At 55.8% G+C, this 21649-nt stretch overlaps 2 protein-coding genes across 2 annotated transcripts; both read right to left on the bottom strand.

The window, feature by feature from the left end:
- Positions 1-682: 682 nt before the first annotated feature.
- Positions 683-11540, bottom strand: STT3A (STT3 oligosaccharyltransferase complex catalytic subunit A). Its single transcript, XM_074561248.1, has 19 exons — positions 11463-11540; positions 9692-9779; positions 9383-9508; positions 9016-9076; positions 8223-8344; positions 7830-7975; positions 7470-7560; positions 6644-6750; positions 6093-6257; positions 5378-5558; positions 4709-4864; positions 4435-4526; positions 3605-3760; positions 3303-3491; positions 3106-3222; positions 2922-3024; positions 1373-1561; positions 1142-1257; positions 683-1054 (listed from the first exon to the last, which is right to left on the bottom strand). Exons 3-19 carry the CDS (start codon positions 9468-9470, stop codon positions 1016-1018), a joined length of 2118 nt encoding a protein of 705 aa, XP_074417349.1. The 5' UTR covers positions 9471-9508; positions 9692-9779; positions 11463-11540; the 3' UTR covers positions 683-1015.
- Positions 11541-11895: 355 nt separating this feature from the next.
- On the bottom strand, positions 11896-19483 carry EI24 (EI24 autophagy associated transmembrane protein). The gene is made up of 11 exons (XM_074561205.1): positions 19372-19483; positions 17439-17586; positions 16200-16345; positions 14121-14181; positions 13749-13815; positions 13538-13662; positions 13181-13300; positions 12962-13073; positions 12732-12843; positions 12569-12643; positions 11896-12435 (listed from the first exon to the last, which is right to left on the bottom strand). The coding sequence occupies exons 2-11, from the start codon at positions 17478-17480 to the stop codon at positions 12258-12260; spliced, it is 1038 nt and encodes a 345-aa protein (XP_074417306.1). The 5' UTR covers positions 17481-17586; positions 19372-19483; the 3' UTR covers positions 11896-12257.
- Between the last annotated feature and the right edge of the window lie 2166 nt (positions 19484-21649).

The following is a 21649-nucleotide window of genomic DNA, read 5'->3' on the forward strand; positions in this document are numbered from 1 at the left end:
TGGTTACTGGGTGGCACCAGGGGATACCGGAAGGCACCGGGGGATATTGGGAGGCAGTGGAAGTGGCACTGGAGGATACTGGGAAGCACTGGGGGATACTGGGAGTCACCGGGAGGCACTGGCATCATACCGGAGAGTACTGGGCTGATACTGGTGATACTGGGAAGCACTGGGAGTGGCCCAGGCGGTTACTGGGAGGCACAGGGGGATACTGGGAGGCACTGGGAGTGGCCCTGCCAGTTACTGGGTGGCACTGGGGGATACTGGGAGGCACGGGGGGATACTGGGGGATACTGAGAGTGGTACCAGGAGTTACCGGGAGGCACTGGGGGATAGCGGGGGATACTGGGAGGCAGTGGAAGTGGCACTGGGGGATAGTGGGAGACACTAAGAGTGGTACTGGGAATTACCGGCAGGCACTGGCATCATATGGGGGGTACTGGGCTGATACTGGGGATACTGGGAGGCACCGCGGGCTCCTGGGAGGCAGGGGGAGTGACCCAGGTGGTTACTAGGAAGCACTGGAAGTGGCACTGGCCGTTACTGGGAGGCACTGGATGCCTTGGTCCCTCCCCCAAAGCATGACCCAGCCCCGCTTTGGTCCAGATTTTCACCCGAATCACCGAAAAGCATCAAAAACGCCCCCAAAATCCCTCCCCACACATTGGTGGAGACGGAAAAATCCCCACCAAAATGGCCTTTTTTTATTATATTTTTTTTTTTAATTATTATTATTCGTAATTCCCCGTTAATCAACCCCCGGCAAAAGCCGTTATTTCTGATTGGGCGACGGCTCCGTGCGTATATAAAAATCACTCCCCGGCGGGCAGGGACGGGCAGGGACGACGTCCCGCCGCTGCCTGCGATAACCAACGGTATAAAACAAAAATAAATCAACTGCCCCCCCCCATCTCCCCCAACGAAAAAAAAAAACCCAAATCCCCCCCAAAATATTTCTGCTTCACAGGCAAAGGCTGGGTCAGTGCGGTGCGTGGCGCGGCCGGCGGCGGCTCCTCTACGTCCTCGACAAGCCACGGTTATCCAAATCCTTCACCTGGGTGGGGAGAAAGGGCTCAGTTGGGTGATATTTCATGGTTTTTTTCCCAAATTTGGGGAGTTTGGGCTCATTTCGGGGCCGTACCTTGTATATTCGGACCAGCCAGTGCTCTGTGGTGTACGCCTCCTCCAGCACGTCCAGCTCAAAGTCCTTGTTGCCGATCTCGGCGTTCCTCACCCGGTCGTAGCCCGGCGGTCGCTCTAGGAGAGGGCAGGGTACAGTGAGGGCTGCCACGTCGCGCCCCCAGGACGTGGGGTGCCCCAAAAGCGGTGCGTGTGTCCCCCCCGCCCCGGGAGGAGGGTTCTGGGGACTTACTGGCCTCGGTGTAGACCTGGCCAAAGCGGTAGTAGCACATCTTGTACATGAGGCAGTTGAGGAGCACCGGGGAGCCCTCGCGGTCCACCCGGAACTCCCCCGTGGGGGTGTAGTAGTCGTGCTCCTTGATGTGGCGGCCCGTGTCCGTGCTGCCCCCGATCCGCACCATCCACAGGAACTTGTTGATGTCTGAAAGGCGGAGAGCAGAGTTGGGGGGTGGGGGGCAAAGAGTTGAGTCGGGGACAGAGAGCGAGGGGTTGAATGGAGTTGGGGGGCAAAGAGCGAGGAGATGAGCTGCAGGGCAAAGAGCGAGGAATTGAGTGGAGTTGGGGGGCGAAGAGCGAAGAGTTGAGTGGAGTTGGGGGGCGAAGAACGAAGAGTTGAGTTGGGGACAGAGAGCGAGGGGTTGAATGGAGTTGGGGGCAAAGAGCAAGAGTTGAGTTGAGTTGGGGGGCGAAGAGCGAAGAGTTCAGTTGGGGGGCAAAGAGCGAAGAGTTCAGTTGGGGGGCAAAGAGCGAAGAGTTGAGTGGAGCTGGGGGGCAAAGAGCGAAGAGTTGAGTGGAGCTGGGGGGCAAAGAGCGAAGAGTTGACTGGAGCTGGGGGGCAAAGAGCGAAGAGTTGAGTGGAGCTGGGGGGCAAAGAGCAAAGCAAAGAGTTCAGCTGGGGGGCAAAGAGCGAAGAGTTGAGTGGAGTTGGGGAGCAAAGAGCCGAGTGGAGTTGGGGGGCAAAGAGCGAAGAGTTCAGTTGGGGGGCAAAGAGCGAAGAGCCGAGTGGAGTTGGGGGGCAAAGAGCAAAGAGCCGAGTGGAGTTGGGGGGCAAAGAGCGAAGAGTTCAGTTGGGGGGCAAAGAGCGAAGAGTTCAGTTGGGGGGCAAAGAGCGAAGAGTTGAGTGGAGTTGGGGGGCAAAGAGCAAAGAGTTCAGTTGAGTTGGGGGGCAAAGAGCGAAGAGTTCAGTTGAGTTGGGGGGCAAAGAGCGAAGAGTTCAGTTGAGTTGGGGGGCAAAGAGCAAAGCAAAGAGTTCAGTTGGGGGGCAAAGAGTGAAGAGTTGAGTGGAGTTGGGGGGCAAGAGCGAGGACTTGAGTTGGAGACAGAGAGCGAGGGGTTGAATGGAGTCAGGGGCAAAGAGCAAGAGTTGAGTCAAGTTGGGGGGCGAAGAGCTGGGTTGAGTCCAGTTGGGGGGCAAAGAGCGAGGAGATGAGTTGGGGGGCAAAGAGTTGAGCTGCGGGGCAAAGAGTTGAGCTGGGGGGCAGAGGGCGAGGAGTGGAGTGGAGTTGGGGGGCAAAGAGCAAAGAGCCGAGTGGAGTTGGGGGGCAAAGAGTGGAGTTGGGGGGCAAAGAGCGAAGAGTGGAGTTGGGGGGCAGAGAGCGAAGAGTCAAGTCGGGGGCAAACAAAAAAGGTCCGTGCAGCTCCCAGAGAGGAGCGTTTTGGTACCGTTTCCACTTGGCAGCCCCAGCTGAAGGTGGGACTTTGCTCCTCTGGAGCTGTTTTGGAGACGCTTGTGCCACCAGTGCTGCCTGGGTGGGTTTGACCCAGCTCAGAGCAGACCTTACCGTCAGAGGAGTACCCGGTGAGGCCTCCAAAGATGACCAGCACGTAGCTGACGTCCAGCTCCCTCATGATCTCGTAGGCTTTCTCCTCTGTCGACGCCATCGCCTGAAGGGGACACAGCGTCAGTCACGCCACGCGGTGGCCTCAAAAAGTCAGGGCAAGGCGGTGGGTGAGGGAAGGACCTACCTGACCGACGCGGGAGATATGCGTGTTGTTCCAGGTGTTGTTGTCCACCAGGATGGTCCGGTTGGCCATGGCGGTTATCTGGTACCCATAATCCCACCAGGACATCACCTTGGCGTCCTGCACCCAAACACCAGACGAGCCGTCAGCACCTCAGCGGACAACGTTGGGTCCTCACCGCCCAAATCACCACCGTTTACCTCCGGCGTGTTGTGACGCAGCCAGTAATAAGCTTCTCTGAAGTCATCGAAGATGATCCTGCTGCCGTCCCCACCCCGGGCGGACAGGACGATGGAGGGGGACGAGTACGCCTCGCTGGTCACCCAGGTGGAGTGGAAGGTGTATGTGATCAGGAAGAAAGCCATGACCAGGATCATGCCACTGGCAACCTGGGGGAACAAATCAGGGTCAACGCTGGAGGGCAGAGGCCACCAGCCTCCTGCACTCGTCCCCACCAGGCCCAGGTGTCTTCTCCTCCTTCCCAAGCCAGCCCAACACTCACTTCGTTTTTGATGGGGTAGGTGGAGTCTTGCTGCTTTTTGCTCTTCTTGTCCGGCCGGCTGATGTCCAGGTTCTTCATGTAGGTGGACAGCACCTGAGAAACCCCGATGCCGGACAGGATGCACATCACCGGGGCCAGCACCAGCATAAGACGCACCTATGGGCAACAGCAGAAGAGTCAGGGCCTGTTGGCGAAGAAATTGGGGCAGAAATCTGAAAGAAGAGGGAAATTAAATGCCGTCCCTAATTCAGCACCTTGAATTCAGCAGAAACATCAGCCTCAAGATAAACCCGTAGCTGATTTTTTGTAGTGGGTGCAGACTGGGAGCTGCCACCATCTCAGGTGAACATCTCCGAGAACTTGTTCTCTGAAGGCCACGGTGCAGAACTGACCTCGATTTAACACCCTTGGGCAAGTGGAGGTGGAGCCAAGACTCAGTACATGCCTCCGCACACAGAAATCAACCCGCATTTAGGGCTCGGGGTGCCAGAGCGAGAGTGGAAACGGGCTCATAAGCAGCCGTCTCTCATCGGTCCCTGCTCCGCTGCCTGGAGAATTTGGTTGGGTTTGCAACTCAGCTATGGGACACCAGGAACCACCCAGTGGGTGGCCGCGTGGAAGCAAGGGACACCAAACCCAGGAAGTTTTGCAACACGGCTGCACAGAGGGGTGAATAAACCCATTTTAAGGAAGGGAGAAAAGCCCCGTGAACAGTTCAGCCCGCTCAGGGTGGAAGAACCGTCCTCAACAAATTCAGAAAAAGAAATCAAAGCAGCTTCGTTAAGCCCATTCCGTCATCCTGCTCGCGCCCGGCAGGCAGCAGCGCTCACCATCACAGCCGAGAAGTACATGCTGGTCACGCCGTACATGATGATGAAAATGCGGGCGTCCGAGAGGTTACTGAAGCAGTAGTACAGACCCACTGCGACGAGGAAAGAGAAACGGGTCAGGTTCACCTTCCCGGAATAAAAAACAGCCGGCAGAGGCCCGCAGCACCGCGAGGAGACGGGAGGCTGCGGGGGGCGGCCGGCAGAATAAAACCCTCCCGGTGCGGTACGGTGAAGTGAATACATCGGGGTGCGACGATATCTGCGCTGGGCTCACCTGGGAACATGAAAACCAGAAGCTGCAGGTCAAAGTAATAGGAGGACCACGTGGTGGGCTGGTGCTCGGAGACGGAGGCGATGATGGGGATGTTGTTCTTTGCGTAGGAGGGATCCAGCAGGGAGTAGAAACGCCCCGTCCACGGGGAGATTTTCCCTAGGAAAGAGGAGGAAAAAAAAAAAATAATCATACTCGGTTCCAGCAGAGAGTAACCCGATACGTTCTGTCACACGGGAAGCACGTGCAAGGCTGAATGAGCAATCCTGGACCCCGTTTAACATCTCTATTACTCAAAACTGCCATTTTAGAAAAGAAATACAGTGCAATTTTACCCTAAAAAGACTTCTCCCCCGCCCGACCTAAATTTTTAGCATCTCTTCGCTACTACAGATCGCGATTCAGTTTCCAAAGCATCAGCTCAGCGGCCCCAGCGCGCGCTGAGTCACGGCGGGTTTCTCTCTGCGCCTCGTATCGCCCGGAGCTGCTGCTTCAATATTTCCCTGCTAACGCGCAAATTAGGGCAGGTCCCCCTCAGAGGGGGACTCGCAAGCACTGAAATGCGGGCGGTAACGCGGAATCAGGATTGAAAAACGACGTGCTCTTCAAAGGCCCCAAAGGAGGCGAAGCTGGGGGCGAAACGCACTCGTCGTGGCCACCACCTCGGGCTACCTGTCAGCATCAGCACGGCCCCGATGGTGAGGAGGACGAAGCCGACCAGGGAAATGACGCTCCTGAAGAGGATTTCGAACTGCTGCGGGTTCAGCTTGCTCCGGAGGTAGTCTACGAAGGCGTGGATCTGACACAAGCCGAAGACTCCAAGGGCAGCCATGTGCTCCGAGGAGAGGACGGGCTGCGAGCAGGGGAGAGCGTCAGCAGATGCAGAAAACAAGAGCCGCGCTGTGCCCGATATTTTTGCTTTTCACAAATCACTTCTCAGCAAAACCGCTGCCCGAGTCACAGGAAACCGTCCCCTCCCCGCTGCCCTGAGTCACTTTCTTACATCGGCTTCGATTCCCAGATAGGAATCCACGTGGAAAATTAAGGCGATTCTCTTGGAAACGCAAGCTAAGCAGGCATTTTTCCTGTGATACCAAGACAGACCCTGGCCTGTGCGTTTCCTTCACCGAAAACGGAAATATTTTCATGAAAGGTAACCGATGCCGCGAAGGTTATTAGCAGCTTTGAAAGTCATCCAGCGCCTCCAAAAGCTAATCTTGCCAAAGGTCGCAACAAATCAGCGCAACGGGAGCTAGACTTGAAGCCAGCACCCAATTATAATGTCACCAACAAAGGCAAGAAGAGAAACCGGGTGCCAACTCGCTGCTGTTCTGCTACAACCCATGAAATGACCGTCCTCGAGTCCGCAAACCATTCCGGTCCCCACCTGGAAGCCAACAAAGGAGATCTGCATGGAGAGGATGGTTCCCAAGCAGTAGACAGTGCAATAGGCTACGTAGATCCTGTGGGAGAAGCGGCCGGTCAGCATCAGCACGAGAACGTGCAAGGGGATGAGGTTAATCAGAAAGACGTAGCCGCCCCACGAGGAGACCTGCCAAGAGAGAAAAACAAACAAAAAAACCCCCACGAGTTCCAGGACTGAACAGGTCGCACAGCAGAGGTCAAAGGCGTCAGGATTGATTTTCCTGGGATCAGGCGCAGGATTTTCACCCAGCCGTTGAGGACGCCCTTGGAGAGGGCGGATCTCAGTCACAGCCGCCAGAAGCCCGGATTTTTCAATGCCATTAATAAAACCTTGCACAAAAACCCGCTAGTTTCGCTAAGTGGAAAGGAATGAAGAAAGCGTACGTTCGATTTCCACACCAAGCCCTTCAGAGAGGTTCCAGCTCCCTGGATACAAGGACGCAGGAACGGCAGGCCACGTATTTTTGCTCAGCGTATCAGAAACACCTCGGCGCCGGGAGAAGGAACACTTACCATGTAGAAATAGGCAAGAGCACACATCGCCGCCCAATAGATGGAGCCGGTTTTGACGGCTTTGATCCACATGTAGTAAGTTAAGAGCATGCAGAATATGGCGATACCTGGGTGGAAGGAGACAGAAAGGTCAAAGCAAGCTCACATCAGCCCTGAAATGTCAATATAATCTCTGAGGAGCACCACAGCCCTCAGTTGCCTTTAAAATATATATATAAATGCGTTTGCTGCTCCATCAGAAGGTGGAACGGCACCTCGTACAAAGAGCTAGGCTTGGGAAAAGGGCTTCCTCTCTGATTTCTAGATTGAAACGCTGTGATGTTTGTGTCTTGCTGCCGATAACAGCTCACGCGGCCTCTTCAAGCCACAGCAGCTAGCCTTTCTAGATACAGCGACTCCTTACGTCGCCCAGACACAGGAGGAGAACCTGGATTCTCCTCCCGTAGGCATCGACGACGGGATTGCTCCCTTTGCCAGCCCCAAAGTCATTGCCAGAACAGAGAGAAAACCCCGGGGGAGTCGCACAGCAGCTCCGATCTCAAGCAGAGATTGTGGAGGCGGCAAAACCCTTTTTGTTTGCAAACAAGGATACTCGGGGAAGGGGGTGCGCTCGCTGCCGGAGTCAGGAAACGCTCCCTTCTCCTGAACTGCATAGGCGAGAACGGCCAAGGATCTCCGAGCGGTTGGGTTAGTTCAACCGCAGGGACCCAGCGGGGCTCGCTGGGCGAGGACGGTTCCTCTGTCGTGCCCTGCAGCGTCTTTGCCATCGTGTTCCAGCACCCAACGTTCCTTACGGGTTTCCCTGCTCTGAGGGTCGCAAACTCACCTTCGTTATCGTAGGAGCCGGCAACAGATCGAGAGATGTACCCGGGCACAACTGCGATCATGGCGGCAGCAAGGAGCCCTGCCCCTGCATCCTGGGGGAAAAAACACAGCCAAAGTGGGGAAAAAGCCATCAGGTTTTAGGGCTTTTGTTATCGTGCCACACTACACACGGATACGCCTCAAAGGAATAAAAATAGAGCGTTGAAATGAAACTTTAAAGCTGATCTCCCATTTCCCAGAAGTTCTGGCTTTTGAGCAGCGCGGTGGTCACCTCCAAACTGCCGATATAGCTGCCCGCTGCCTTTCTGCGCTCCTCCGTAAAGCAAAAGCCTCCAAAGGCGCGCCCCGATTTTCCCCTTACCTTGAGCTCTTTGGTGAGGTGGTAAGTCACTATGGTGGTGAAAGAGGAGAAGAGGGGAGCCAGGAACACGCAGACGTTTCGGATGTCGATGGTGATGTGGAAGAAGTGCAGCACGTGGTAAATTGCTGCCGACGTGATCATCAGGCCTGCGGGACAGAAACGACATCGTTATCAGGGCGCTCTCGCTCTGTTCGCAGCACCGGGGGTCGTTAAGTTTCCAATTAACAGCAGGGCAGTCCAAAGTCTCATCCTGGCCTCGATGAAGGGCATCCCCGAGCTCCCCTCCGCTCCCAGCTGGCGTTCAGGGCTCTGCTCTGCGTACGCTATTTGCCCCTCTCACGATTTTCCCTCATGTGAGGCGCGTTTCGGCTCAGCAGAAGGCCGACAGCTTACCTGGATAAATGGTGCCACCGATAATCCTGCCCAAGGGGTACCACGCTCGGTCGTCAAACCAGTTGTGGAATTTATAGAAGCCCTCCTCCGCCAGAAAGCGGGTTGTGCGGTAGTTAAAATACCTGTAACAGCGACAAGCACTAAGCATCTCCGCATCGGGACGGAGAGATACTGACTGCTCACCGCTCCTCGGGTCACAAGCGCAGTCCTTAACGAGCCTTCAGACAACGAGGCAGCTTTCGACAGGCACTTTGCCTGTCAAATTGCATGCCCGTTTGGATACCCTTCTCCAACGTCTAGGGGTAAAACAGCATTGAAAGGGCTGACCGGGTTTTCCCGGCAGAGGGAATTAGTCCATTTTCCCTAGACTGCTGCAAACCTCAGCTGCAAGGGTCCATCCCTCCTCCTAGGGGCTTTAAAAGTGGGTTTGCGAAGGTAACGTTCTCCCTCGCGCCTGATTGAACCAGCAACAAGCCTGGGTTGTGGACACAAGGTGTACTAGGAGCGCTCTCTCCTGCTGTGCCCTGCTCAGGTAGAGAATAACCATGGCCCAGCATAAAAGCAGTGTTGGGCGATTAATTAGATCCAGGCTGCAGGATGAGTCCTAGGAACCGAGAAGTGAGTTTCGGGTCTGGAAGAGGAAAAACTAGCTTTACTGAAAACTGCCCTCCAAATCCCTCATCCTCAACGGGGATTAACTCAAGGCCCAGCGAACACCACCCGAATTCTGCGTGCTCCAGGAGAGAAAAAACCCAGCAGGCCCCAGGAAACGAAAGGGGAGGAAGACACTTACGGGTCGAATTCATGGATGACGCTTTCAAATCTCAGGACGGAAAAAAGCCTCGTGGAGAAAGCTGCAAACACAGAAAAAGGGCAGAGTGAACCTACAGCACTGGCTGAGCCAGAGTTACGTCAGGTTTATCTACTTTTTTGCTGGATTAAAATTGTTTCTGTCTTAAACTGGTCATTGGGAAGCTAAAGAAAGATGCAGTTTTCAAAGGAAAAGGTACAGAAAGAGTAAAGTGGTCACTTAAGGCACGCTTTATAGACAGATGAGAGCTTCACAACCTATAAAAGAGATGACGCAACAGAGGTGGCTCCAGCCCGGGGTCCCCCTTTGAGGGCACCAGCAGCCACCCGCAGCGCCAGGAGGCACTTACAGAGCACAGCTGCCATCGACAAGATGAGGAGCTTGAGCAGAGTGTCTTGCTTCTCGTAGGAGAGCCGGAGAAACCCCAACTTGGTCATCTTCACATCAAAGGCAGAGCTTGGGGACGCCTGAAGACCTGAAAACGCAGAGGGAAGATGATCAAAGAGCGAGGCAGCGCCCAGCCCCGCAACGTCCCTAAACATTTCGTGAAACAGGACCTTAAATAGCCCGCTCCTGCCCAAGGAGGTTGTGTCCACCTTTAACCCCACCAATGACCCGTGCCTCCCTCCCCCAACCCCCCCTTGCCTCCCATCCTCACCTGATCAGCTGCCCCAAGTCTCGGCTGAGGTTTTTCTTTCTTTTACAGAGAGCAGAACTTCTTAGGGGCAGAGGACGAGTCTGTTTCTCTGCGTACAAAACAAAACCAATCTGTAAGCTCTTCACAAACCCCCTAAATTTTCCCTGGCTGGGCTCTGGAGTTTAACCACAACCCGTAAGCGATGCATTAAAACAGCAATCCATGGAGACCGCAAGAAGTCAGTGCTGTTTTCTCATATATAGGAAGTCCGAATGGCTCCTAGCTGCTCCCACTTTGAGTTATTTACACTAAACTTATACATCCCAGTGGTTTGCTAACGCGGCCCAGCGCAGTTAAGTCAGCTTTGTTTATATGGGACAACTTGGTGGTTTAATTCAGCCTCCCTGGCTGCAGGAAGAGACAGCAAAATCCTGATATTAAACACCAAGGAAGTGAAACTGTGGCCAAAGAATAACGTCTTTCTACTCTTGAAAACACTCCGATTTCTTTAAAATGCTTCTTTACCCAATCAATTAGGAAAAATACCCCACCACTCCCTGCAGGTTCAGTCCCAGAACCGGCAGATAAACCCTCAGCTCTCCTCTCTGAGCAACAAGGCCAGGGAGGGCAGATTTGGACAGGCTGAGATTTAAAAATAAAATACAAACCGGGCTTGGAAAAAAATCTCTCTGCGACCTAGAAGTGATTCCGACTTGCACGGATTTGTCACTAATTGATACAGAAATAAGCCCGTTTTGTCATTATTTCCTGGTTCCCCTGGGGATAATAAGCAGCAGCTAACGATGACAGAATGCAGATGCCTCCTGGGCACAAGTGGCTCTGCCACCGAGGTACCACCGGCACCCTGATTTCCACAGCTCCAGCAGATGACACACAGGGCGTGGGGGGGACCCTTCGCCACCCAGTAACGCCACAGCTACTGGGAAAACCAGCAGCACCCGGCCAGTGCCCAGATCCTGGGCTGGGAAGGCAGAAAAGCTGTCCTGGGGCCATGGACCTTCCTCTCATCACCTGACAGACCAAGGCACCCCATAACGCCTCACCCCACAGGCCTAGGCAGCCCACAAGGCCCAGGCACCCCACAATCCCACAGTCTCAACCCTGCAGACCTGGACACCCCACAACCCTGCAGCCCCTCACCCCACATGCCTGGGCATCCTCCAACCCCACAGCCCACAAGTCTGGGTACCCCATAACCCTACAGCCCCTCACTCCAGAGACCTAAGCACCCTTACAAAGCCCGGGCACCCCCTCACCCCACAGGCCCACACCCCACAGACCTGGGCACCCCACAATCCCACAGCTCCTTCACCCACACGGCTCCCTCACCTCACAGACCTGGGCACCCCGTAACCCCTCACCCCACAGACTTGGGCACCCCACAAGGCCTGGGCACCCCTCACCTCACAGGCACTCACCCCGCAGGCCCAGGCACCCCACAACCTCACAGCCCCTTGCCCCACAGACTTGGGCACCCAACAAGGCCCAGACCCCCTCCCATCCCACAGGCCCAAGCACCCCACAAGCCCTCACCCCACAGACCTGGACACCCGACAAGGCCCAGGCACCTCCTCACCCCACAACCCCTTACCCCACAGGCCTGGACACCGCACAGCTCCACAGCCCCCTCACCCCACAGACCCGGGCACCCCACAGCCCCTCGGCCCACAAGGCCCGGGCACCTCCTCACCCCACGGGCCCGGGCACCCTACGACCCCACACCACTAGACCCAAGGCCGCCCCCGCCCGCCACCCGGGCCGCGGCCCTCACCCGGGCGCCGCGCTGGGCCCCGCCGCCCCGGCCATCCGCCCCGCGCAGCCGCCCTCGCCCGCCGCCGCGGCCCGCCCCCGCCCCGCCCCTCCCGCTCGCCATTGGTCCTCACCGACGCCGCTCCGGATGCGGCGGCGCTCATTGGCCGCGGCGCCTGGGCGGGCTGCGCGCGGCGCCTGCCCGAAGGGCGGGGCCGGCGGCGAGCGAGGCGTGACGTGTCCGCCCGGGCTTGGGGCGCCCCGAGGGGGCGGAGCCGGGCGGGTCACGTGGGCGGACGCGGAAGCGGGCGGTTCCCGCCACGTGGGTGGCGAGCGGGGGAAGGCGGCGGCTGGCCACCGTGGCCATCCCCGGACCCCGGTGGCCCCGAACGGCCCATGGGCGGCTGAGAGAGAGAGAGAGAAAGAGAGAGGGGCAGGCGCAGGACGGCTGCGAATCGTGATTCCTCCGTTTAATGTTTCAGTGTGAAAAGACTAGTGAAAAGTCGGTAAACCGGCCCAAAAACGCAATAAAACCCGGCGGTTTTGGGGACGTCACCGGTTCCTCCCCCACCCCTACCGGTCCAGTACATGCATGGGGATGAGATGGCACGGGTACAAAAAGAGTCCGCTATAAAACCAGGGCAGGGTACCAGCCGGCTCTTGGAAACTCACAAAGGTGTTAAAAATCCGTATTTTTTTTCCCCCCAAACCCCCATTTTTTTTTAATGTGGTGGCGAGGGGAGAGGCAGAACCGCCATCGACGCCTCAGTGGCCTGGGTCCCGGCGTGTCCCCTCCCGTCGCGGGGGCTGGAGAGGCTCAGTGGCCCGGAGAAGCTGCGTGTTTGGCCGGAGAGGGCTGCGGGGAGAGGAGCCGGTCGGAGGAAGAAGAAGGGGAAGAGGAAGCACCGCTGAGGGCAGACTGAAGGTACACGGTCTTGTGAAAGAGTCTGTTGCTGAGGAAAACCACCAAGGAGAAGAGCCGGAGCTGGAAGTGGCTGGAAGGGAAGAGAGCCCGTCAGCTCCTGGCGACGGAATTCCCGCCCCCCCCCCGGCAGGATTTTGGCGGGGTGGTGGGTGATTTTGGGGTGATTTCAAGGGGATTTAGGGCCCGGGGAGGTGGGGACTCACTAGGTTTTGCCGGGGGTCCTGGCTTCGTTGGCGCTGATGATGAAGAGGGGGAAAAGGATGGAGAAGAGGCAACCGCTGGAAGGGGAAAAATAATAATAATTAAAAATTATTAAAAAAATACTAAAAATACTAAAAATAATAAAAAGGGGGGAAACGGCGTCACCTGATGATGTAAGAGGACTGCATCGCCGTGAGGAAAGCCAGCGGCAAGCCGAAGCCGAAGTAGTAGGGCCAGTTCCTCTCGATGTTGGACAACCGTTGGTGCATCTCGATGCCTGGCGAGGAGGAAAAAAACCAAAAAAACCCCAAACTCTTCATTCTGGTTAAAATGGAAGGAAAAAAATGAGCCTCCGGATCCCAAATCCAGAGGAATTCCCCTCCAAAAGGCCTCACCTTTGTTAAACCAGCGGTACTCGAAGCAGTAGAGGGAGTAGAGCAGGGACATGTGGAGGAGGCTGACCAGTTGGCCCACCAGGTCGATGGGGAAGAGGCTAACGATCATCCCCTGGGATTTTAATTAAAAATAAATTTAAAAAAAAAAAAAAAAAGCTGTGGATTCTCTGGATTTAGGGGAAAACACGGCCCCGGAGGGAGGGGGTTTGTTCATCTCACCTGGATGAGGAAAAGCGCCTGCAGCAGGAGGTTAAACAACATGTCGGCGATGATTTTGCTGACGCTGGGGAAGGGGTGAGGTTTCCTGCCGGACACTTCGAACGCCAGATCCGCAATGTCCTGCGGGGGAAAGAAACCCCCCAAAAATAAAGAAAAAGGGTCTTGAGGAAAATTAAATGAAAAGCAAAACAGGCACTTCGGGGAAGTGAAGTTCAAAAGAGGCGGAATGAGCTGGTTTTGCCCACCCAGAGCCCGCTTTTCAGGTGGGATTTCATCTGACATCAAAAAGCCACCACCACCCCCCCCGGTGCCACCTCAACGAAGAGATTCCCCCCCGTCCGTGTCCCCGTCACCTACCTGGAACCAGATGGCATTGACCACCTTACTGAGCACGAAGAGGGGGAGGACCCAGAGGGCGCTGAAGATGGAGGTGAGGATGAACTCCAGCCAAACCCAGACATCGCCGTGCAAGGACGGGTCACCTTGGGGAGAGGGGCCGGGGAGGAACGCGTGAGGAACCCGTCCGGGAACCTCCTCCTTCCACCCCACCAATGGGACAGGGACTTACCGATGATCTGTGCCGTCACCGACTGCAGGACGGGGATAAATACGCGGTAAAACAAGAAGAGACTAAGCTAGAGGGGGGAAAAGAAACGAGAAGGGGTGATTAATTGGGCTGCCGTTAAGGATCAACCTCAGAGCGGGGGAAATCTTTAAAATATCGGTATTTAGTTCAGTAAAACAATATCCCCGTCTGCAGCAGAGCGAGGGGGGAATATTTGGGGTTTAAAAGACTCCGAGAAGCAGCCGGGGTTTAACGTGGCAGTGTCCCTTTGAGCCTATATCCTTAAAATACAGCATGGGGATGGGGAGCTGCGACCCATCCCGGGCTTTCACTGGGATTTTAACATCGAAAACCCAACCAAAAATATCCACTTACCCAGAACACGCCTCCGTTCCAGGCACAGCACTGAAATATCCGGCTCACTATCCGGGGTTCGCTGCAGGGAGAGAAGGGAGAGACGTGTTGAGGTCCTGGCACCTGGATAAACGTCCCCTAACAAGTCACAAACTGCTTCACAGAATGGCAGGGGTTGGAAGGGACCTCTGGAGATCATCTCCTCCAACCCCCGGCCAGAGCAGGGTCACCCAGAGCAGGTGGCACAGGATCTCACATCCAGGGGGGTTTGGAATGTCTCCAGAGACGGAGACTCCACACCCTCTCTGGGCAGCCTGCGCCAGGGCTCTGCCACCCTCACAGGAAAGAAGTTTTTCCTCATGTTCGGATGGAATTTCCCGTGTTCCAGTTTGTGCCCGTTGCCCCTTGTCCTGTCCCCGGGCACCACTGAGAAGAGTCTGGCCCCATCCTTTTGCCCCCCCGCCCTTTAGATTTTGATGAGCATTGCTGAGATGCCCTCAGCACAGAGGTGCTCCGGCCCCTCAGCATCTCCGTCGCCTCCGCTGGACTCTCCAGCAGTTCCCTGTCCTTCTGGAACTGGGGAGCCCAGAACTGGACCCAGCGCTCCACAAGCGACCTCCCCAGGACAGAGCCAAGGGGGAAGATGACCTCCCTCCACGTGCGGACACACTCCTCTTCTTCCACCCCAGGAGACCGTTGGCCTCCTTGGCCACAAGAACATGTTGCTGGCTCACGGGCAACTCGTTGCCCACCAGGACTCCCAGGTCAGCCCCCAACCTGTCCTGGTGAGGGGGGTTATTCCTCCCGAAGTGCAGGACCCTCCCTACGCTTGCCCTTGGTGAACTTCATTAGGTTCCTCTCCGCCCAACCCACCAGCCTCCTGTCCCACATCATGGACACCTTGGGAATGTTGTGGAGAACCAGCTTGACACCGGTTTTATCTGAACAGAGGCATCCCAGAGGAAATCCCCGCGCAGGCTCCTGCCGCTTTTCAGCCAGTGCATGGATTTACACCAGGAAGACTCTTCCAACCTTTGTTAAATTCCCCATATCTGCACCAAAACGGAAGAAAAGCAAAGCTTTCCTCTGGATTTTTGCATTTTTGTTACAGATCTCAGGCTTTGATCTCCTCAAACTCTCGCCACAACAAAATCAGGGCTTTTCAGGCGCTTTTTGTTCTGGGAAGAGGCTTTTTGTTCAGCTCGGGGCGGTTTTGGCTTCTCTCTCTTTGCAGCGTGTCCACGGACACGCGAGAGAGCAGCTCTGTGGGACTCCGCAGTACTTCTCCAGTCACCCTCTGCTACCAAAGGATTTGTTACAAAGAAAACCAGAAAAATATGACCGGTTAGTCCCCCCTAAAATATATTTAATTCCTAAGGGCATCCGCAGATGCCTCTGGGGAGGATCGGGACCACAGGACACAGAAGACTTTTCCCTCCTCTTGAGATAAAAGGCCAAGCAAGTCGGAATAATTTGTAAATACGTCTTAAAAATGTCTTTTCGACTGCGTGAATTGCCAGCCCGACCGTAATTAGGGCAGCGGAGAAACACCTCAGCGCGGTTTGGGAGTCAGACACAAGAGCAGATGCTGTTTTGCTCCCACATGGATATAATTCTGGCATTTCCAGCCTTCGTGGATGCACAACGCAGCAAGGCTGGGGAAAAAAATGATACTCGATCTGCCCCGGATGCGTAAATCGGATCTGAGCTACCGCTTCTTCCCCGATCCCATGGCTACCAACAACGCCCTATCTTTGAGAGACAGAACAAGTGTTCAGCCAGAAAAGAAACCCAGAAATCCACGTTCTTTCAGCTTGCAGAGCTCCATGCCTCCTATTATTATTTCAAACTAAATGCTTACTCTTAATTGTCAAACAACATAAAAGGTCCAAGTTCTTATCTCACGAAAACAGTTCCGGTTTCATTACACAGAGTGGGAAAGGGGCATTTCACGTCACGTTTTTCATCTTTAGTGGCTCTGCGCCTCCGCGCCATGGGGTTTATGAACCATTTGCAAACGCGCACCACAAGTTCTGCCTTCAATAGACTAATGAAAGGAGGGAATTACCCGGTTTCTGACCCGTCAGGCCCCATACTCACTTCTCTTGCTTCTTCTCTTCCATGTGAAACCTCCGCTGGGCCAGCGCGCTGTTTGCTCTCCTTCGCCTCTGCTCTTCCCTTTTCTGCTGGATCCGGGCGTCCAGCTTCGAGATGGTGCAGATGCCCCAGATGGAGTCCTTAATTCCCTGTGGACATGGGGAGCGGCCGTCACACTCCACCCCGCAGGGAGAGGAGGAATGGGATGTGGCCGATCCAGGCCATGGAAAACCTCCCACTTACGGAAAGGGACTTGGATGTGGCCAGCCTCGCTCCCTGGCTAACAGGGGAAGCCAGGCACAGCCGGAGCCAAGGTTTGGAGCAGCTACACCGACTGTTTTCCACGGCCCGGTGACCTAAATCACCGCACGTTCCAGCATCTTTAGGAGCAGCACTATTTATTTTTTTTTTTTTTTAAAAAAGGTGTGATTTCTCATCCAATCTCTGCTATTTATAACCCTGGCAAAAGCCAAAGAGTCAGATCTCTCACAGCCCATTTCTTCTGCCTGGCAGAAAGCCCTTCTTCCCCTGCCAGCACTTCTAAGGCGAATAAAATAGAATTATACAAAATATTTAGGATGTGCAAAGTCCTTGTGGCCTGACTGTACGTAAGAGCTTGATGCTTATACCTTTACAACTAAAAGCACCCATCCTTGTCCCAGAAATATCCTCCCATCAGCCACATCCATGCAAACCTGTCAATAGTGCCCAATGCCTTTGCCTTACTCCTTTAAAAGACTGGGAGTGCCACCTCCTAGAACTCCACGGGCAGCTATTTCCAGCTCCAGATGATATCGTAGCCATCGTTACCAAAATCTCACTTCAAAACAAAAACTACAAGGAATCCTGGTGTGAGCCAGGACAGTGTCACTACCCAGGTGACCCACACGACGGTTCAGCATGTGGAGTTTTTGACAAAAGGGGATAAATTTTGATGCCAAACGCATGCCTGAAACAGGAGAATATGATGCTGCTGGTACCTAACGAGGTGGAAATTAATTACACGAGCTGCTCTACCTGCTGCTTTACAGATGGTGCGAGAACATCGTGAAACGACACAAGTCCCCCCGCTTTAGATCACGGCCAGTGCGCCACAGCAGTTTAAGAGCCCCTTTTCCTTCCAAATTTTTTAATCCACCCTTGATGATGTAGGAAGGAGGGTGCTCCCCACACAAGACCCACCGTCACCAAAGCAAACGAGACCAGTCCCTATGATAGAGGACCTGAAACACGGAGACTTACCCTGACGAGGTCATGAAGGAAGGTTTTCACGCTGTCTGCCATCTCGACTCCAGCATCACCTCTGGTTCCAAAACTATCAACTACAGGGAGAGGGGAAAAGCCGAACCCAAACCTCTCTCATCCTGGACAGATGGGAAACGGATGGAGCCTGCAGGGAGACAAAACCCAGGACCATGGCAGGCGCTAACAGCATCAGTCTGAGCTGGGTAGTTACAAGCTAAATCACACCCCGGCCATTTCCAACAGCCTTCCCTGCCCTCACTGGCTTCCCGTCGGGCAACCATCCTGAAACGTATGGCCAGAGAAAGGACTCGTCTTGTTAATTCCATAGTATCTCATATTAACGAACTCGGGGTCTCAGGAACAGCAGAGTTTGTATTTCTACGCAGCAAAACATCACGCTGGGCCATTCATTTTCAGAAAAGAAAAGCTGGCAGAGCCAGCTGAGAGAGGTGTGAAAAAAATCGTTGCTAAAATACAGCACTATTTTAACACTTTACAGCTCCGTGCCTGCTCTTCCTCACGCGCCAGGTAAGAAACTCGAGGCCTACAATTAGGAGACTGACAAAACGAGGGCCGCTCCTGAGCTGTCCCATAAGCTTTTGCACAAAGCAGTAATTACTCCAAACAGCCCTCTGCGAAAAATGTTGCGCTGAGTCTTCTGCTTCTTGTAAAGCGCCACAGTAATACAGGCAGTGTCTGAATTAAGAAAAAATAATAATAAATCACCAGCTAACAGCACCGGCGGAGCTCTTCCGCCAGGATTCAAGCCACTCGCTTCTCCTAGACAGGAGCCAGTGGCAGCTCTGGAGCAGGCTGGAATCGCAAGCCCCGGCATGTCAGTGTTGCTGTTGTTCTGTAACGCGCAGGGCAGGATACAAACCATTAAAACTACTTTAAAAAAAAAAAAAAAAAGGTTTTTAATTTGGTTATTCCGAGACAAAACCTGCCAGGGTTTGAACTGCGCTCCTGCGAAGCAGTGAATACCAGTTTGAATGAAACTGCCAAAGCAGAACTGGCCTCCAGCTTTATTAACGTCGAGTTAATCACAGGCACCTTCACCCTAAAATCAAGGCTTCGGAGGCGGACAGGCAGCGTCGGGTTCTTTTCGCTTTAGCCAGGCGTCCGAGGTCTGGGTCGCGCTGGCAGAGCCGCGGCAGAAACAAAAGGCAGAAACCAGCTTTTTCTTTGTTCCAGGCGGCCGCGCCTCGCCACCCTTCGGGCTCAGAAATGTACGCGTTAAATACAGCGAGATGGTCCCAGATTCCGCAGAAAGCCCTGCCTGATTTATTTGTACCCAGGGGTATTCCTGGGGGACTGTGGGGCACCCCCAGGGCTGGGGGTCACTGTGTAGCGGGGGTATCCTCAAGGCACCCCAGAGGGATGGGGAGCCCAGGCCTGCCCCACAGTTAGGCTGGGGAGGGCCTAACCTGCCCCCTCTGTTAACAGGGGTGACTCCCACGGTTACATGGTGGGGGGCAAATTTACCTCAGAGCTGCCCCCGTGGTTACGGGGGGGGTGGAATAACCCCTAGAGTTTATCCGGGCTGGGGGGGGGACACTATTTTACCTCAGGGTTGTCCCCACAGTCTCCAGGGAAGCGCGTGGGGGGTTATAATTACCTCAGGGCTGGCCCACGGCGCCTTCGAGCCCCGGAATTACCTCAGGGTTGCCCCGCGGAACCCAAAAATACCTCAGGGACGCCCTACGGATCCCCCCCGGCCCCCAAATTACCTCACGGTTGCCTCACGGTGCCCCAAATTACCTCCGGGTTGCCCCACAGCTCCCCTGAGGCCCACAGTTCCCTCAGGACTGCCCTCCCGCGTCCCGGCGGTGACCAACCCCCCCCCCGCCCGCCTCCGACTCCCCCAGGGGTCCCGCAGTAACACCTCGTCTCTCCCCCCGCTCCACCCCTCGCTCGCCCGGTGACTCACCGGCGGCCGCGGGCTGCGGGCCGGGGGCGCACGGCGCGGCAGGCGGCCCAGCTCCCGGCGGCCCGGCCGCCCCCACCCCCCCCCCCACCCCGCGCATGCGCCGGCCCGCCCCGCGCGCAGCGGCCGTACCGCCCCCCCCCACCCCCCCGCGCACGCGCACTGGCGGCAGCGCGAGCACCCACTGCGCGTGCGGCACCGCACCGCCGCCAGGGGGCGCCAGACGGGCGGGGGGTGATGGGGGATACTGGGGGAAATGGGGGATACTGGGGATAATGGGGATACTGGGGGGGAATGGGGGATACTGGGGATAATGGGGGATACTGGGGATACTGGGGGGGAATGGGGGATACTGGGGATAATGGGGATAATGGGGGGAATGGGGGATACTGGGGGGGAATGGGGGATACTGGGGATACTGGGGATAATGGGGGGGAATGGGGGATACTGGGGATTCTGGGGATAATGGGGATACTGGGGGATACTGGGGGGGAATGGGGGATACTGGGGATACTGGGGATAATGGGGATACTGGGGGATACTGGGGGGGAATGGGGGATACTGGGGATACTGGGGATAATGGGGATACTGGGGGATACTGGGGGGGAATGGGGGATACTGGGGATACTGGGGATACTGGGGGGGAATGGGGGATACTGGGGATAATGGGGATAATGGGGGATACTGGGGGGGAATGGGGGATACTGGGGATAATGGGGATAATGGGGATACTGGGGATACTGGGGGGTAACGGGTGGGAATGGCGGGTAATGGGGGCTACTGGGAGGTAATGGGAGGTAATGGGTGGGGAAGGGGCGTAATGGGGGATACTGGGGATAATGGGGATACTGGGGGGAATGGGGATACTGGGGGGATGCTGGGGATAATGGGGGGTAATGGGGGATACTGGGGATGCTGGGGGTTTATGGGGGATACTGGGGGATAATGGGGATACTGGGGGGGAATGGGGGTTACTGGGGGGGAATGGGGATACTGGGGGGATGCTGGGGATAATGGGGGGTAATGGGGGATACTGGGGATGCTGGGGGTTTATGGGGGATACTGGGGGGTAATGGGGGATAGTGGGGGGGAATGGGGATAATGGGGATACTGGGGGGTAATGGGGGGCACTGGGAGATACTGGGGGGTAACGGGGGATAGTGGGGGGATACTGGAGGGTAATGGGGGGCACTGGGGGGTAATGGGGGATAGTGGGGGGATACTGGGGATACTGGAGGGTAATGGGGGGCACTGGGGGATACTGGGGGGTAATGGGGGATACTGGGGGGATACTGGGGATAATGGGGATGCTGGGGGGTAATGGGGGATACTGGGGATACTGGGGGTAATGGGGGATACTAGGGGGATAATGGGGATACTGGGGGTTTATGGGGGATACTGGGTGGTAATGGGGGATAATGGGGATGCTGGGGGGTGATGGGGGATACTGGGGGGTAATGGGGATACCGGGTGGGAATGGAGGGTAAGGGGGGATACTGGGGATACTGGGGGTAATGGGGATATTAGGGGGTAGTGGGGGCTAATGGGGGATACTGGGGGGTAATGAGGGGTTATGGGGGGACACTGAGGGTAATGGGATACTGGGGGGTAACTGGAGGGGTAATGGGGGTACTGGGGGGTAGTGAGGGGTAATGGGGGGATACTGGGGGATACTGGGGGGTAATGGGTATAATGGGTGGGAATGGGGGGTAATGGGGGATACTGGGGGGCAATGATGGGTTATGGGGGTCACTGGGGGGGGATGGGAGTATTGAGGGTTTATGGGGGACACTGGAGGTAATGGGGGGATACTGGGGGGTAATGGGGATACTGGGGATAATGGGGATGCTGGGGATACTGGGGGGTAACGGTTGGGAATGGGGGTAATGGGATACTGGGAATAATGGGAGGGTAATGGGGAGGTAATGGGGGGATACTGGGGGGCAATGGGGATACTGGGGATAATGGGGATGCTGGGGATACTGGGGGGTAACGGGTGGGAATGGGGGTAATGGGATACTGGGAATAATGGGAGGGTAATGGGGAGGTAATGGGGGGATACTGGGGGGCAATGGGGATACTGGGGATAATGGGGGGTAACGGGTGGGAATGGGGGTAATGGGGATACTGGGAATAATGGGAGGGTAATGGGGAGATAGTGGGGATAGTGGGGGGTCACTGGGGATACTGGGACTGGGGGCACTGGAGGGATAATGGTAGCACTGGGGGGGACACTGCGGAGACACTGGGGAGACTGGGAGCACTGGAACATAATGGGGGC

The sequence above is a fragment of the Larus michahellis genome, chromosome 17 (genome assembly GCF_964199755.1).
Source record: "Larus michahellis chromosome 17, bLarMic1.1, whole genome shotgun sequence".
Classification (NCBI taxonomy): domain Eukaryota; kingdom Metazoa; phylum Chordata; class Aves; order Charadriiformes; family Laridae; genus Larus; species Larus michahellis.